The sequence below is a fragment of the Pituophis catenifer genome, unplaced genomic scaffold (genome assembly GCF_029215685.1).
Source record: "Pituophis catenifer annectens isolate HBS135680 unplaced genomic scaffold, rPitCat1.0.hap2 SCAF_3, whole genome shotgun sequence".
Taxonomy (NCBI): domain Eukaryota; kingdom Metazoa; phylum Chordata; class Lepidosauria; order Squamata; family Colubridae; genus Pituophis; species Pituophis catenifer.
In genome coordinates, this window is record NW_027256883.1 from 176,093,556 (window position 1) to 176,110,377 (window position 16,822).

A 16,822-nucleotide genomic window follows, 5' to 3' on the forward strand; every position below is an offset into this window, starting at 1 on the left:
GTAAGAGCTGCCACCAAAAAGCCCTGTTCTCCAATAAACACGTTCACACAGCATATGAAAACAATTTATTGAAACAGGCAGGAAGACAGGAAAGCAGGAAGAGATGCCTGCCTATTGACGGAGCAGGGGTTTGAATCTAAAATGCCACCTGATGATCTTCAGTTTGGTGCTCTGCCAACAGGATGGATATCAATGCAGCCATTAAATTCAGTGGGTGACTTTAGCCCTCCCACTTACAGCAAGAGAGGGGAAAGATTTGCAAAGCTCCGAAGCTGTTGGATTCCAAGATTAATCAATCTCAAACTCCTGTCTTGGGGGAAAAAAGTGGAATATAAATAGAATAAATAACTGAACCCTGCCACAAGGGGAAAAACAGAACTCTGGAGCTAAATTCACACTACACTAAGCCAAGATTTTCTTAAACATGACTTATTGGCTAGATTCACACAACTCCTTAAGCCACAAACCATATATTGGCTTAGCACTTAACACATCCAATAAATGGTAAGATCTGGGTTTGGGGTTAGCTCTCATTTGCGCTCGCTCTCTCTACTTTGGGGCTGAAAGAATGAGCAGCTATAGGAGGCACTAGGACCAGAGGAGGAATAGGATTGTGGGGGAGGCTGCCTGAAGCTGTCTATTGCCAGCAAGGGAGACTTCAGCACCGTCTCTGATCTCTTCTGGCTTTCTTTCTCGGCAGCAGGTGGTGCCTGGGAGGGAAAAGGTGAGAGTGTTCAGCTAGCAAGGGAGGGGAAAACAAACCCTGGTGGAGAAAACGCCAGCGATAGAGAGAGCACCGTCCCAACCCCTTGGCTGGGCTTGATTTCCCCCACCCACCCCCCACTCCACCCACAGCCTTGTCTTTGTGCCTGGGAGTTTTGCCCAATGAGAGTCCAAGGAGGTGTCCATCTCCCCAGCCTGCCCCCAAACCCACCCCTCCAGCGTGTCTTCATTCCCAGCAGATGCCGGTCCTTGGGGCTGCTCCGCAGACGCTCCTGCCAGCCCAGGCGACGGCCGGTCCATCTCAGGAGGCAATCAACCGGCTAGCCCAGCAAGCGGCCGGTCGCCCTGAGTTTTGGGCTAGTTTGACTTGGCCTCCTTCCGAAGCCATGCCTAACGCAGCAGCCCTGGGAGAAGAGTCGTGACTCCCGCCTTCAGGAATAACCTAAGAGCCGCCTCCGTTTGCTCTTCCCCGCAACCTGCCCCCCTCCCCCTCGCGCACCACAATTGGAGGTCCAGGAATCCGTCTTCTTCTCTTTGCGATCTGGGGCTTGTTCTTTCCTTCTCCGCTTCCCGCGAAAGAGAATTATGCTTGGCTCAAACCGTCTGGCAAGCTCCGCTAGGATTGCCAGCGCTCCCGAAGGCACCAGACGAGCGTCCCAGGGCAGGCCAGTCCGCTCCCGCCTCGCTTTGCCTTTGCTGCTGACTCTGTTGATTCTCACGCCGCGGGTGGACTCATCGTGGTGGTAAGTCCGCGAGGGGGGGGGGAGCGGGAGCGGGAAGGGACGTCTGCCCGGAAACTTTCTCTCGCATCTGGCTAGAAAGTGAGATGCGGCAGCTGACTGGTGGTGCTCAAGTGGGCTCAGATCCAGGGTGTTTTTGAGATGTCACAGCTGGTGATGTGTGTGTGTTTTTTTTTAAAGGGGGTGCGCCTGATCATATGCAGAGCGCTTGTATTCTGGGATGGATTAGGAAGATGGGGAGAGTCCTCAATTACTCCAGATCTATCTGCGGGGCTGTGAGCTCCAGAGACCTGACTCCTTAAGAGGCAGGAGGTTCCTCTCCCAGGCACAGCTGGTGATGGGACTTGGCAGCTTCCAAAATCCACGGGAGATGCGTGGACAAGAAGAAGCACGCGCTTCTTTTCCGAAATGCTTCGATCCGAGAGAAGCTGTCTATAAAAAAACCGGGAGAAGCTCGGCGCAGAAAGCTTGGCTGAGAATTAGGAAATGGACCACCAGACCAGAGATCTCGGGAAAGGGGATGCGGGCGGAGGGCTGTCAAACGGTTCAGGCTTAGAAACAGCATGGAGTCGTCGTGCCTCCCGGACAGGGGCTGCGGTCCCTTCCTCTCCCAGCACCTGAGCTGGGGTTGAGGATTCGCGCAATGCTCTGAAGCAGAAATTAACCAAAAGGATCGGCTTCGGAGGACTCATTAAACATACAAGACCTAAACTCGGTTATAACATGCTACAAGTTCGTCGTGTTCGGTCCACAAAAGTGTTGGGACTCCACAGTAGTCGGCGATTGTCATCGGGATAGCGGGATCCTGCAGTCCCTTCTCTTCTGGGTCGGCTCCCGCGCTCCAAAGCCTCCGCTTGACAGCAAAAACCCCGGCCAGCGCCTGAGCGATGGAGCCCAGTAAAACGCCAGGGTGGCTCCTCCTCACCTGTGAAAAAGGCCTGAAGGCCCCGAACAGGTTTCAACCTATAGCAGGACCCCGAGTAGGCAGCATCTGTAGTAACCCCGAAAGAAATCCTTTTTACTCTCGTCGGATCGCATCTCAGGCTTTCCTTACAAAAGAACATTCCTCTTACGTTCCCTCGAGAAGGATCCCGGGGGGGGGGGAACAACCCCATTCCTTCATCCGAGAATCAATTGCTAGCTTGTCAATGGCCCTCGTCCGCCACTTTTCCTTAGAGCCACCTGCCTCGCTCCCACCCAGAGAACGAGAGAGAGAGAGGGAGAAAAAAAAACACGAGTGGCTTCCAGGTCACGCTAAGCCGGGAAAGGTGGCTTGCTTCAGTGTTTCTCAACCTTGGCAACTTTGAAGATGTGTGGACTTCAACTCTTAGAATTCCCCAGCCAGCAGTGAAATCCACACATCTTCAAAGTTGCCAAGGTTGAGAAACACTGGCTTACTTGGTTTGCGGAGCGTGTCCATTCCTGGTTTAGCGCGGACGTATGAAACACAACCACGGAAAGTCGCACTGACCGTCCAGTTAACCGAATCCTGCTTTACCCAAGGCTCTGGATGCACTCCACACCCTGAACCATAATCGAAGTCAGGGCCTCTCCGTCAATAAAACGTTTGGCTTTAAAAATAAAAATAAAAATAAAAATGCGGTTGCCCAGCTGAGGGCGAAGGCTTTTCGCGGGAAAACCCACGGGGGAACAGGCCAAGAGGGCGCAAGCGCGGGACGAAAGGAGCGCAATTGACAGCACTTGTCTGTTGAGGCCGCCGAGCTGAGCTGAGCTGAGGCGGGCGAACGTGGCTCTCTCTGGCGTTTTCCGTCCTGAGGCGGTTCTGCTTTCGAACTTTCTTCCTGCTATCCCAGCCTGCGCTGACCTGTGGTGGTGGAGGAGGACGGGGATTTATAGCACACCTGGGCTCTTCCGAGTGAGCGATTCTGCCCTTAGGTATATTCCCTCTCCCGCGTTGAGGGAAGGGCGGGCTCTATCCGTCGCTCCCGAAACTCCGTTTTTCCTCAGCCCTCCTGGTCTGACCTTCCAGGCCAGGCGGCTTCGGGTGATACCCAGGGCCGCCTACGACGGAGAGGGCATCCCCTTTCGAAGGGGCAGAAGAGGCGCTCCAGGCAACAGTAACAAGAGTTGGAAGGGACCTTGGAGGTCATCTAGTCCAACCTCCTGCTCACGCAGGAGACCTGTACTAGGGATTCGAACCGCCGACCTTTCTGATTGACAAGCTCAGTGCCTTAGCCACTGAGTCACCTAATCAGAGGCCTCTCTCTGCCCAACTCGCGGTGCTGCCCGAATGCCACACCTGGGCCCGTCACGGGTTGTTGGCGGCAGAAAAGAGCGCTTCGGGGCAGAATCGCTTCCTCCGAAAAGTCTTGTGGTTGGTTCCTCTGGAGGCTGAGCGGGCGCTCCGTCTCAACCTGCCGCGGCTGTCAGTCTGCCTCTCACCCGGCCTTCTGCTGCTGCTGCTGCTGCTGCTGCTGCTGCTGCCTGCATGAGAGACGCGGGAGTTGCCTTCGCTGAGGGAGTGAATCGGCAATTAAACTTAGAGGACTCTGGCAGAAGCGGGAACTTGTGTGCAGGACGGGCTCTGCTCCCAGGACTAGCTGAGAGCTTCTCTTCTCCCTTCCTCCCCACTCAGGCCTTAGCCTGGAATCACCTGTGCCGGCTAGCAGCGCTCTTCTGCATCCATTCCTAAGGCCTCTTACGCTGACATCGTTCATTCTCTACATCAGAAGTCTTCAAACTTGGCAGCTTTAAGGTTTGTGGAGCTCAACTCTCAGAATTCTCCAGCCAAATTCTGAGAGTTGAGCTCCACAAACCTTAAAGCTGCCAAGTTTGAAGACCTCTGCTCTATATGGTCAGACGGGCTGAACCTTCAGGTTCCTTTGTCCCTAGCAAAGAGGCTTTAAGAAAGAAAGAAAAAAAAAAGTTCACATTTCACAGTTCACATTCGGCTAATATTTCAATGTGCCGTAATTTTGGCTGCTTAGTTTAGACAACTGTACAGTACATTCAAATGTGCAGCCATTTATCTGTAAGTCAACTGTAGATAAATAAAGCTCTGAGAAACGTACTAGACATTATAACCACAACTGTCAAAATGTTAGGCTTAGTTATCCTGAACAGGTAAAAGACTTGGAGCGGGGAGAGATGACTTCTTTTTGTCTTGAAAGTGTCTTGCCAAATACCAGATATGGGGGCTGGATGATGGAAGGCAAAGAAGACCTCTGTTTGTTTCCTTGGGACAGCAGCATTTAGCACATAGTTAGCAACAACTGAAAGTGGGAGTTTAAGTTTTTAAAGCTTAAGATGAGAGCTTTACAGTATTGTAAATGACAACTTGAACTACTATAGATGTTCAGCTGCCATTGACTGCATAGATGGATAGGTGTACAATAATGCATCCCAAAGGAAGAAGGAAATCCTATGATGGCTTAGTTTAGGGCATGGTAGAAAATTGAATGTCATTATTTTATTGCTCTTCGTATCATATGAACACCAAAATCATAAGTAAATGATGCTTAAGTCAACCATGAAAAAGTGAGTCATACCTATTCAGTTCCTGTGTTTCATTGTTTTCTCTCACAAAAGTATGTTTACTCTGATTTATTCCCAAGTAAATATTGCAGTTTAATCTCATTGCATGCAATGGTATATCTTCCCAAGTAAGTTGGATCAGAGTACATAAAGAGGTTTTTTTTTTCCTTTTCAATTTCCATCTTTACTGAGGAGGGGAAGCACTTTGCTTGCATACAAGCTTTTAATGTTAGAAATCCAGTCCTAATCAAATCCATTTATGTGTGCTTGGTCGTTGCTTGCATTCTGAAAAGCAGATGATGTTAAGTCAGAGAATCTGAAGAAGTTCATTTTTATCATTTAGTCATGGGTCTGGAGAAAAGGAGAGGACAGGATCTAATTTAGAGTAGTGATTCCAAATTCCTTCCCTATATATAGCAAGGGGGAGGGCAAGAGTCAAACTGTAGTGCCTTAAGTATTATTTTATTAGATGATGACATGTTTATCTTGTATTTATAAATCCTTGTATTGAAAAGTCTTCACAGAGCAAAAAAGGTTGCATCCTTCTGCCATGTTGAAATCTAGGGAATTTGCTTCTACAGTTTTGTGCTTAAACTTTATTCAGCAGGCCCAAAGAGGCAGTATCACTAACATCACAGTACCAACAGTAGCTAGAATATAGTTTCATTTGATTTGCCAAAGTTTTGACAGAAATGATGCTTGGCCTTCTCTATTTCTGCCTAGAGAAAATGCTAAACCTTTTCTTCCAGCACCTTTGTGAAACCAAATCCTAGTGAATGCTACATCAATTTTGGTTCTCATTAAAAGAAAATATCTACTACGTGTTTCTAAACAGCAAACATTTTTTTGAATTTTCAATTATATCAGGGATAGCATGGATTGCTTCACAAACTCTGTATGAATTGTAGGACTTCTACAGCATGGTGATTTTTATATAGACCGTGTGTGTGCATGTATACCCTAATAATTCTAAATGAATGTAATGTAATGTTTAAAAACTGTATCTCAGTTTTTTAAAATGTGTGGCAGATAAATTCTATGGGTTAGTTGCAAAAGACTTAGCTGGGAAATGCTATCTTGTTATATAGTACTTTATATTTTGAAATGGTTATGCAAACAGAAAGAGAATGGTGACTTATAGAAAGTACTTTAGAATACATTAAAAACTAATTAATAAAAATTATAGTCTTAAAATAGAATCTCTTTCTGGCATTTTCTTTTGGTGGAAAACAAAAATGCAGGGTTAATTGAACAATTTCATTGAATTTAGTATGAATCCTGTGTAAGTTGAGAAAAGATTGCAGCCTTAGCAGCTAGATCCTGAAGGTAAGCCTTAGTTATTAAATACCAGAATGATTGGTCAAGGAGAATTGAGGTACAAAATTTGCATCCTTTTCACAGTGATCATATAGATTGATTGTTGTGTCAAGTTTTACCATGTGCCTAGATGTGTACCATGTATAAAATCTCTTGGTATTATTTCAAAGTTTACCTTCATCAGTTTGTACTAGATGCTATTGAAATATTAAAATATTGCTTAATTATTTAAAAAGTACTGAAAGTAGCAGCATGTTTTTAATAATCCATGCCTGTTTAGAAAATGAAAAGAAGCATGCAGGCAACTGGAAAGTACCAGAGGCCTGCTTCTGCTGTAGTTAAAAGGATTTCTAGAATCAAAACTGATAAATAACTTGTTAGTACTAAGACTGAATAATACAGAGACAAGCAAAAGATCAGAATTATACTAAAACAACATCATATATTCAAGGTAGTCAATAAACATTTTAAAGATCTCCCCTAAACATTGGCCACAAGCACTGTTTTAGAACTCTTTGGAGTAGATTAGAGCTACAGTATGTGGCTTCCAAACATAATCTGTACAATAAACAAGCTTGGTGTAAATAACTAAATAGAGTTTACTTGCAGCTGAAAGTAAAATGAGCAATTACAGATAGGAGACCATTTTAAAACTAAAAGTCTTGAGCCTCATGCAAGCACATATGTTTGAGACTGTACAAACACCACACACCAACAGGAATGCAAATATATTTCCCCACCTCACTTAAACCCTTTCACTTAGCATTTTAACTGAAACCACTGCTCCTCAACGTATCCACATTTTCCCAGCCTGCATGAGAACAAAGATCAAATTTTCTTGAATATATATTTTACAATGTTCAACTTTCCATAAAAGTGTGTAGATATGTATAATTACAATCACCATGACATATACAGAATTGCCAAGGTCCATGGTAATGATGATGTGATTAAACCACAAATTAGGGACCCAAGTGTATTATTATCTTTATTATGACAATGAGCTAGGGTTACAATTGAGTTGGAAGAAATTGGCTATCTAATGCCGTCCAATCACTTTGTAAGGATTGGCATCCTTCCAGATTAATAGCTCATATTCCAAGCAGAAGGATAGTATGATAAATAATCAGGAAGAGCAAATGGAAAGGCCAAGTATCAAGCAGAGTCAGAGAGCTAATTTGGTTTAATTTCTAAGGCACCAGGTTAGAAACTAAGGAAATATGAGTTTTAGTCCCATCTTACGCATGAAGGCCAACTGGATGACTTTGGGCCAGTCATCTTTCTTAGCCCAAACTATCTTACAGGGATATTGTGGGCAAAATAGGAAGAGGGAGGAATATTGTATGTGTTCACCACCTTAAGTTATATATAAAAATAATAAGGATATAAGTAAACTAAAATAAAAAGGCTCAGATGAAGGGTGGTAAAAATACAGAGTGGTTATTTATAGGAAGGAAATAATGTCCAGTGATCATCACAAAAGTGAAGAGGGAACTAATAAGATTCACAGTCGGAAGGGGAAACAAAGACAGATAGGAAAAGGGAACTGAACAAACCAGCTATGCTTTTGGCTAACTTTCTCTAAGCTAGCATGCCCTTCATCTTTAGGACTGGAAAAGGCTTCTCTTTGCTACTCATATTGCCACACCTATCAAAGGAAGATACCCAGAGTCAGAAAAGACACCCTACCATTATGTTAAATGGAAGAGAAAGATTATGACCTAAAGAAATTATGATTATGATTACAGCCTATTAACTTTATTATTTTAGTTTTCCGATTGCTTTATAAATTGCTTTGAAAAGAAAAGTGAATTCCCTAAATTATAAAGTTCATTTGGAATTTCAAAGTTCTTGATAACTTCAAATCATCTATCTCTGTCCGTCCATCCATCCATTCATCAAATCCCTAGAACTATTAATAATTCTGGTGGCAAACAGAGGAAGTGGGCAGGAGCATCAGAATTATGAAAGGCAGATATGGAAGAATCTGAGCATTATATGGCTGTAATTGGGGACATTGAATTCTCTGGTTTAGAGTGATCCACCCTTGGATTCAATTTATCCGTTCCTCAGTAGCATTGAAGTCCAGTTGCTGCTATTGAATATCAGGTCAATCTGCAATAAATACACCTTTAACCACTATTATGGATGAGGTGGCCAACTTGACTTAAATTCCAAGACCTGTGCATTTTGGATATGGTACTAGCCAAGACATCAAGGGGAGGGGAGGGCGGTTGGGGTGATAGTTGTCATTCATGAGTCACTGTCGGCTTTTAGAGCCTTTGCCCTGCAGGTAACCAGTTACAAGGCCCTCTGACTGAAATTGAGGTTGCTGCTGGTACACTCCCTGTAACTCATCACCAACCCTGCCTGAGTTCCTGGATTCTGTTGCTGAAATTTAATTTTCCTGTCCCTTACATTTTCCCATCTGGTTTTATCTAATTACAAAAGAAAGGACAGGTTGAATAGGAGGATATATTCTTGATATAAATTGAATTAGATTCCTTTTTCTTAATGATGATGTTCTGAAAGTCTTTGAAAACATGAATATTATCCCAGACTTTGTCATAGGGTAGTTGCTCAACCCTTTTGGTTTTTTGGCTTGTTTTATTTGGTTTCATTATCTTTATCTTTACCTTTATTATCCTTGATTTTAAAATGCAAGCTGCCTAGAGTCATTTAGAGACCCTGGTCCTAGTAGCTGGTTGCAGACAATGTAGTCTGAATAAAATTGATAGATAAATCCTGTACATGGAGTGAATCCTACATAAAAGTCTAGCAGCAGCTATTGTGGTTTTAAAATTTCATATACAATAAATTACAGAACTCCATGGCACAATGAGAGATATATTATGTTTGTCTTTTTTTGGAATTATTTGAAATAGTTTTAAAATCACCTCTAGGTACAGAGTTCATTTGGAGTCGTTTAGAAATTAACTAAATGCCAACTGTGAATATCTTCTTTTCCTATGTAGGCATATTGTCATAGAAACAATTCTGACTTTGGGGATTCCCTTGACAGGATGATTTGGGGGAATGCTTTCAGTATTATAAAAATAAGTAATTCTAAGAATGTTTAAAACTGTTATAGAATGAAGGAGGAAGAAACAAATGTACCCCTCACTGAAATTAAACCAGGTGATTCTAGTATGTGACCTGCAGCAGCATTAGTTCTGAACTGTAATTGTTCATGAGTAAATTAACATTCCAAATTGTAGCAGGCTAAAATAGCCCCATTTCTATAAAGGCTTAACAAAATAGTAAGAGTTTGATGTGGTCGACTAGTATGGCTTTTATGGAACACTTTGCATTTCAGGATGCTATTTAAAATGGACATTGAAAGCTCAAAAAACATTTAGGTGCTTTTCAGGGTTTCTCATGCAGATTGCAAAATGTATCATGTCTTTTCTCCAGTCACTTGGAAAGGGCAACATGTTAATATTATAGTAGTTTCTCATGCAGATTGCAAAATGTATCATGTCTTTTCTCCAGTCACTTGGAAAGGGCAACATGTTAATATTATAGTAGTGGAGTTCTGGGTAACTGAATCATTCAGTTACCCAGAACTCCACTATTATAATATTAACATGTTGCCCTTTCCAAGTCAATGGACACGGAAACTAAGAAAAATGTGGCCCATTGCCTAGCAATTGATGAGTGTTTTCTCCAGTTCTATGGTCCCCATGTCAACTTTGGTCATCTGCCAAGGGAAAAAGAAACAGTCAAAACCAACATGAAGTTGGACATTTAAAAAAAAACCAGGAGAAGCTTTAACTAAACTGAGTAAATGAAATGAGGTATTTTAAAATAACAAATTTATTATCACACTTCTTACTCATGTTTATTGTGCAATGTGGGAAAAAGCACTTTAAGATTTCCTGAGCATTCTACTACCAGGGTTCAGAGGCAGAATGGCCATTTGAGTTCCATCACTACTTTCTTCCCACGACGTGTTGTTATCCAGTTTGATCTAATGGTTAAGGCACCAGACTAGAAACTGGAAGACTGTGAGTTATAGTCCCACCTTAGCCATGAAAGACAGTTGAGTAACTTTGGGTCAGTCACCCTCTCTCAACCCAACTCATTTCACAGTGTTGTTGTAAGGAAAATAGGAAAAGGAAGGTGTCTGGTTATGTTTGTTGCTTTGAGTTGTTTATAAAAATAATAAAGGCAGGATACAAATAAATAACATTTAAAAGTACAAATAAATAAATAAACAAAAGTTAAAAATGGCCCAATAAACAAAAAGGTGTGGAGAAAGTCCTGGAAAAAGGCCATTGGGATCATATTGTAATTAACTTTACTGTATCTCATGAAAAATATAAATTCATTTATTTATTTTATTAAATTTATTGACTGCTCATCTTACCACAAGGAACTCAGGATTGTTTACAATATCAATTTAATCATTTGAAATACACTGAGGCAAATTTTGAAGGGGGTCCCCTCCTTTGCCAAGGCAATGAAAATGCCTTGATTACTATAAGATTACCATTTCAAGCACTTACTTTATGGGGATTTCAGTGTGGATAGTGGTTCACTTCACAAATCAAACTAAACCATAATAGAGTTTCCTTGGTTTTGATTTAATGTATTGAGTGAATCCAGCTGCTTGTGATTATTCAGTATGGTTAAACAACTGTGGTATGATGTGTTAACTCAGCCAATGTGTTTGGTATCAAAGTGACATAATCAGACAACATAGCTAAATTATTAGAAGCAAGATGAAACCATTGTGCTTTAGGTGACAAATTCTGCAAAGAGAGAATTATCCTGCCTCTAATCTTGTGTTCTCGAGTCCAAAGTGACACTATTAATCTCAACATACACAACCTGCATTTGAGGGTCTTAATGATCAACCAAGTAATGCAAAGTGGTCTTGTAGGAATTCTGGTTCCAAATAGTTAAATGCCTTCTATGTCAACAGCAAAGCCATGAATTTGGTTTGATAACTGAAAATGACAAGGGGTTTTTGAGTTTTGCAGATATGGTCGTCTTAGCCTAATGCATAAAAAATAACTAATTTCATATGTGAGATATTTAATTAACTTTAAGCCTCTAAATAATTTCCTGCCAACCTGTTTAACCACCCATTAGAAAAAATCCTCTATATCCTCTTGAACTTCACTAATACTAAATCAGTGGATAAAGCTGAAATGTATCAACATTTAACTATGATGTGATTATATGTTTAACATTTCTTCTCCAGAACGCTCTGAGTAGTGGTTCAGAATATAGATCACAAAATACCACAGGCAGTCATTCTCTGTTCTAACTCTGGCAAAGAGCAATACCACTGACATTTTAAAAATTATGTGTATGTAAAATTAGTCTTATCCAACACTAGATTAGCAGAATGTGGGAGGACAAGAAGAAAGGAATTTTGGTACATGGAAGCAATTCATTGTATCAGTAAAGCATTCTTGATTTCACTGAAAGGTTACTTAAAACAGGATTGACTCAGTGTAGGCTGATTTCAGCTATGATAGTACTGTAACAGGATTGTGCAATCACACCATACCAAATCACATACTGACCATCCTGCATTGGCAAACACACTTAGTTCTACAAGCAGAAACAAAATAATTCACCAAAGAAATAGATATCCTGTTAAGGATACTTTTTTTTAATTTAATAAACCATATAGGTCTTCCAAGTGCAGTAATCTATTTGCAATATAGGAAGACAAACCATCATGATCATTACCACCAACCAGAAGTTGATGGCTTAGAAAAGGATTTCTTCCCATATCCAGATTGAAAAGCTTTGTTTTCCATTTTTTAAATGTTTACACTGAAAATTGACTTAGCTGCATTTGTTTTCATTGAGGTTTCAGCTAGACTCTGAAAATGCAACAAGAATCATAAATAATCTTCTGACTCCAAGTTTAAGAACATTTCTTTAATTGTATCTAACTGCGCATAGCTGGCAATTTAGACATGCTTTTTACGGGGCCAAAAAGATCATTCTGTGATGATTAATGGTTTCTTAATGGGTCAGTGCTAAACTTATGACAAATATCTTCTCTAGAATTATAGAAATTTTTTTCTTTTTTTGTAGATTTAATGAGCTAGTTCCAACTGTCAAATCTGATTCTAATTCTAGATAGACGCCATTACTAAGTAACAATATTTTGCCTGTTCTTCCAAAATCTCAAGACCTTCACTGTGACAGCAACATTGTGTGCACTACTGGTTTATCATGATAATCTAAACTCACTTTTCACTCTCTAGTATGATGGAAATTAACATCCTTCAATGCCAACACTAAAGTAAGATCAAAATGTCAATTAAATTTGCTTCTGTATATGAAGAAGGGTGAGATACTACATTGTCCTTGGCTTCTGAATACAGTGGAATGTTCTGGTATATATTCCTGGAGATGACTTGGAATCTAAGTTGTTCTGAAACTTTTTGTCATAGTTTGTTACCATAACTATAGACTTCTGATTTTGTATTATGAAAAGAACAAAAGCTCTGCATAGTATTAAAGTGGTCCATTCATAATTACTCAGACATAACTTGTATGGAATGTAAGGCTGAATCATGGTAGATTCCTGCCACAAACATCACTTTTTGCTATAGAGTAGGTGAATGTAGACTCATGTGGCCCTAATAACCTTGATCCTCCAAAGATTCCTATTGAATTAGACTTGAATGTAATCACATTTAATATCCCTTTGTTCCTATCCATTCTTTGGAGTGAAGCCTTCTCTGAAAAACCAAGGGTGGCCCTCAACTTGACAGATGCATCTCTATCCAAGAGTATCCCATTAACTGTGCTGCTTTCTGGGACAAAGAACATAGGCTTCCTGAGTGGAAGAATGCATCATATGAATTATCTCCTTTCTTACTGAAACCTATTTGACTGATTTCCTTTCATTGTGTTCACTCTTAAGCCAACAGAACTAGGTAAATGATATTATAAAGTTTTGAGATGAGGAGGAGGACCTCAAAACTCCTAACTGTTCATAAACTGGATTGGATAGCAAGTATCTTGGGTGCTTGAATGGCTGAAATTTTTTGATATTCTGACTCATCATCGCATGTGTGCTCTCCAGGAATCCATGCTTGCTGAGGTTTAAAATGAAACGTATGTTGCTGAGTAAATAGATGTGGCTGTGTCTGATTGTTTTGTTTATCTAAGAGGCAATTTAGGATTCTCCTTGTTTATTGGAAGAAGACCCAGAAGATTCTTACAACAAGAATTTTTTTTAAAACCCAACTGTGGTGACATGTGACAATTTTCTTCTGTTATCTTAAGGGTTGCATTAAGGGCAGCCTGCATTAAGGGGCCATACAAAGAAGAACTTCTTGGCTATCTAGCCTATCCAGATTTGCATTGATAATAGCTTCAGTCATGGAAAAAGGAAAGGAAAGGAAAAATGAAGCATTCCCCTTATCTAGATCTTTCTAATGTAGATTCTTTTATGAAGTGCTAAGCAGACAGAGAGCAGGGAAAAAGAGGAGCAATTGTTTTGAAATAACTTTTAAGTGCTTCCCTCCCTGTAATCTCAGAATCAAACTTCACAATGCAATAAATGAGTTGTGTTAAACATCTATTTTCTATTTATTTAAAATAGAAATCATGGCAGGGAGAAGGCTACAACTCAGACTCTGGTATGCACAAATTAACCCTTTCATGCACATAGCAATCCAGTTTAAATTTGCAACTAGGATTTTCACTGGAAGGAGGTACAATTTTCATTTGGGAAGAAGTTGAACCAATCTTTCCTGTGCATTAGAATCTGAATTCTTATCCTTTTCCCCCATGGCTGCTATATGGAGCAGAGAAATTAGATAGGTTAAATGCAAACAGTATTTCATGTCTAATTCGGCATTCAAAACCACGTATAAAGCCACAGTCCTGCTATTCAGCTGCAAATAATCATTCCTTTATAATGCTGGAGATGTTTTCTATATTTTTTGTACCTCTGGGCTTCATACATTATATTTAGATTAGGTGAAGAATGTACTACAGTATTATAAAACTGAGTTACCTCTAATAATGTTTCTTCCATATCAGGACTTCTTTCTACATTTGCAGCCATTATTTGTTTAATTCCTTGCCAGTGGTATGAAATGGGAGTGGGATATTATATAGAATGAAAACATCAGGAACAGGATTCAGATAATAATATGATCACCATATTATAAAAAATATGTTGAGACACTGGAAAGAGTGCAGAAAAGAACAACAAAGATGATTAGGAGGCTTGAGGCTAAAACTTATGGAGAAAATTGCAGCAATATAGTCTAGTGAAAAGAAGGACTGTGGGTGACATGATAGCAGCATTCCAATATTTGAGGAGTTGCCACCAAGAAGAGGGGGGCAACCTATTTTCCAAAGCACCAGAAAGCAAGACAAGAAATAATGGGTGGAAACTAATCAAGGAGAGAAGCAACCTAGAACTAAGGACAAATTTCCTAACAGTGAGAACAATTAACCAGTGGAGCAACTTGCTTTCAGAAGTTATGGATGCTCCATCACTGGATAGCCAGTTGTCTGGAAAGGTGTAGGGTTTCCTGCTTGAGCAGGGGGATGTATTAGAAGACCTCCAAGGTCCATTCCAACTCAATTATTCTGTTATTCTGCTAAATTGCTCTACCCAGATGGCAGTGGATATTAGTAGATATACAACTATGTTAATTTTTTAAATGGCATTTTCTTTTAAGGAATACATTTGAGATCAAGGTATCAATTTTATTGTTTTAGCCTTTTTAGAGACAAAGGTTATACCTTTTGAACAGCTACATCTAGAAGAAATTAATACATTAATGCATTGCTTATTAATTGTAAGGAAGGAGCAATGGGGAAAGCTTTTCTGCTGATTTCTACCTCTTTGTTGTTGTTAGTTGCGAAGTCATGTCCGACCCATGACAACCCCATGGACAACATTCCTCCGGGCCTTCCTGTCCTCTATCATCCTTTGGAGTCCATCCAACCTCATGCCTACTGCTTCAGTGACTCCATCAGCCACCTCATTCTTTGTCGTCCCCTTCTTTTTTTTCTCTCAATTGTTCCCAGCATAGTCTCGTCTCCGCGGAGAAGAGACTATGGAAGGCCCGCGGAGTTCTTCCTTCTCCCTGGTCAGCCCTTCTTTATTCTCCTGCCATCGGGAAGGAGATATAGAAGCATAGGCAGCTGCACAAACAGGCTGAAGAACAGTTTTTATCCGTGGGCTGTCAAACCCCTGAATGAAAAATAACTCTACAAGAACATAGCACGATTGACTTGCGGGCCAGTGCAACATGCAATAAGTTCACATGATGTAATAGGACTGTTTGTTTGTTTGTTAATAGGATTCACTGGGCTAGGGATTTTTTTTTTGTCTTTCACTGTGAGTTGTATTGTGTTGGGGGGGTGCACAAAGGGAAGCTCAGCCAATCTCATTGTACCTATATTGTACTCTGACAATCAAGATTTGAATTAAATTGAATTGGTCTTGACTTTTAGCAACTACCAGGACAAGTCACAAAATTTCAAAAGGGGTTTGCTATTCCTCCTTCCAAGGACTGAAAAAAAGCGACTGGCGGAGGGTCACTCAGTTGCTTTGTCCCTAAGGCAGAATTAGAACATGTAGTCTCTCAGTTTCTACCCTGGTGCCTTAAACACTACACTGACTCCATTTAACTAAACACTTTTAATCCCCCCCCATATTGGTTCCATCCATGCATCGGAGGTGGAGCTTTACAAAAGATTCTGAGTTTGTGATACAGTAAGTTAGAAATTTCATATGAAATGAGTAAAAAGTACCTTTTGGATAGTTTGCCCTGAGTTGAAGCACAAGCTACATGTTGAGCCAAATGGGCCAGCCAAAGTTATCCTTGTAATCTTGTTTCTTGCATATACCTTTGACATTTGCAGACATATAAAATCATAAACTGACTCTCTATCAAAATGGAGCTCATCCATGTGAACAGTATTAGATAGATATCCCTCATGGCTGGTGAAGGCTTCCCAGGAGATGACATGTGGCTGGAGTCGGACAGTGGTGAATTCTTCCTTGAGAGAGGGAATGATCCCTCCACCTCTTAAGGAAGTAGAGTTTGTTTCCTTCTCAATAAATTATTGAACCATACTTTCCTCTCAATGAAGTGGATTATCTGGATCCCTTTCAATCCAGTTTCAACCCTGGGCCTAGGATTGAAACAACACTGGCCATGCTTTGACTTCTGGTGGAAGCAGGTTGAATGTAGTGCATCCATCCTTTTTCTTAATTTCTCAGTTGCCTCTGGTATCATCAACCATATCCTTCTGGATCAGTTTCAGGGTTGACCGTGTATGGTAACTGTATTTTTCTACTATTCCTTCTTGCTCTGAGGCCAGTTCCAGTAGGTGTTAATAGAAAGGGTCCTGCAGGGTTTGGTACTCTCTCCACTCCTGTTTAATCCAATAAAGGAGAATATTTGTAGCTCAGGGTTGAAATGAGGGATCCTTGGTGCCTTCTGAGCTTGCTCATTTTCTTGCAGATGTTTTATTACCCAAACTAGGTAACATCATTAGTGCTAGTGTTTTTTCACTCTCTTTCTTGAGCTATTTTCCAT

At 40.9% G+C, this 16,822-nt stretch overlaps 1 protein-coding gene across 1 annotated transcript in view; it reads left to right on the forward strand.

Moving 5' to 3' along the window:
- Positions 1-1,308: 1,308 nt before the first annotated feature.
- The window catches only part of WNT2B (Wnt family member 2B), a 34,357-nt gene continuing 18,843 nt past the window's right edge, over positions 1,309-16,822 (forward strand). Inside the window, exon 1 of the mRNA XM_070939830.1 lies at positions 1,309-1,466. Coding sequence (XP_070795931.1) covers positions 1,309-1,466 — 158 coding nt within the window. The remainder of the gene's footprint in view (positions 1,467-16,822) is intronic.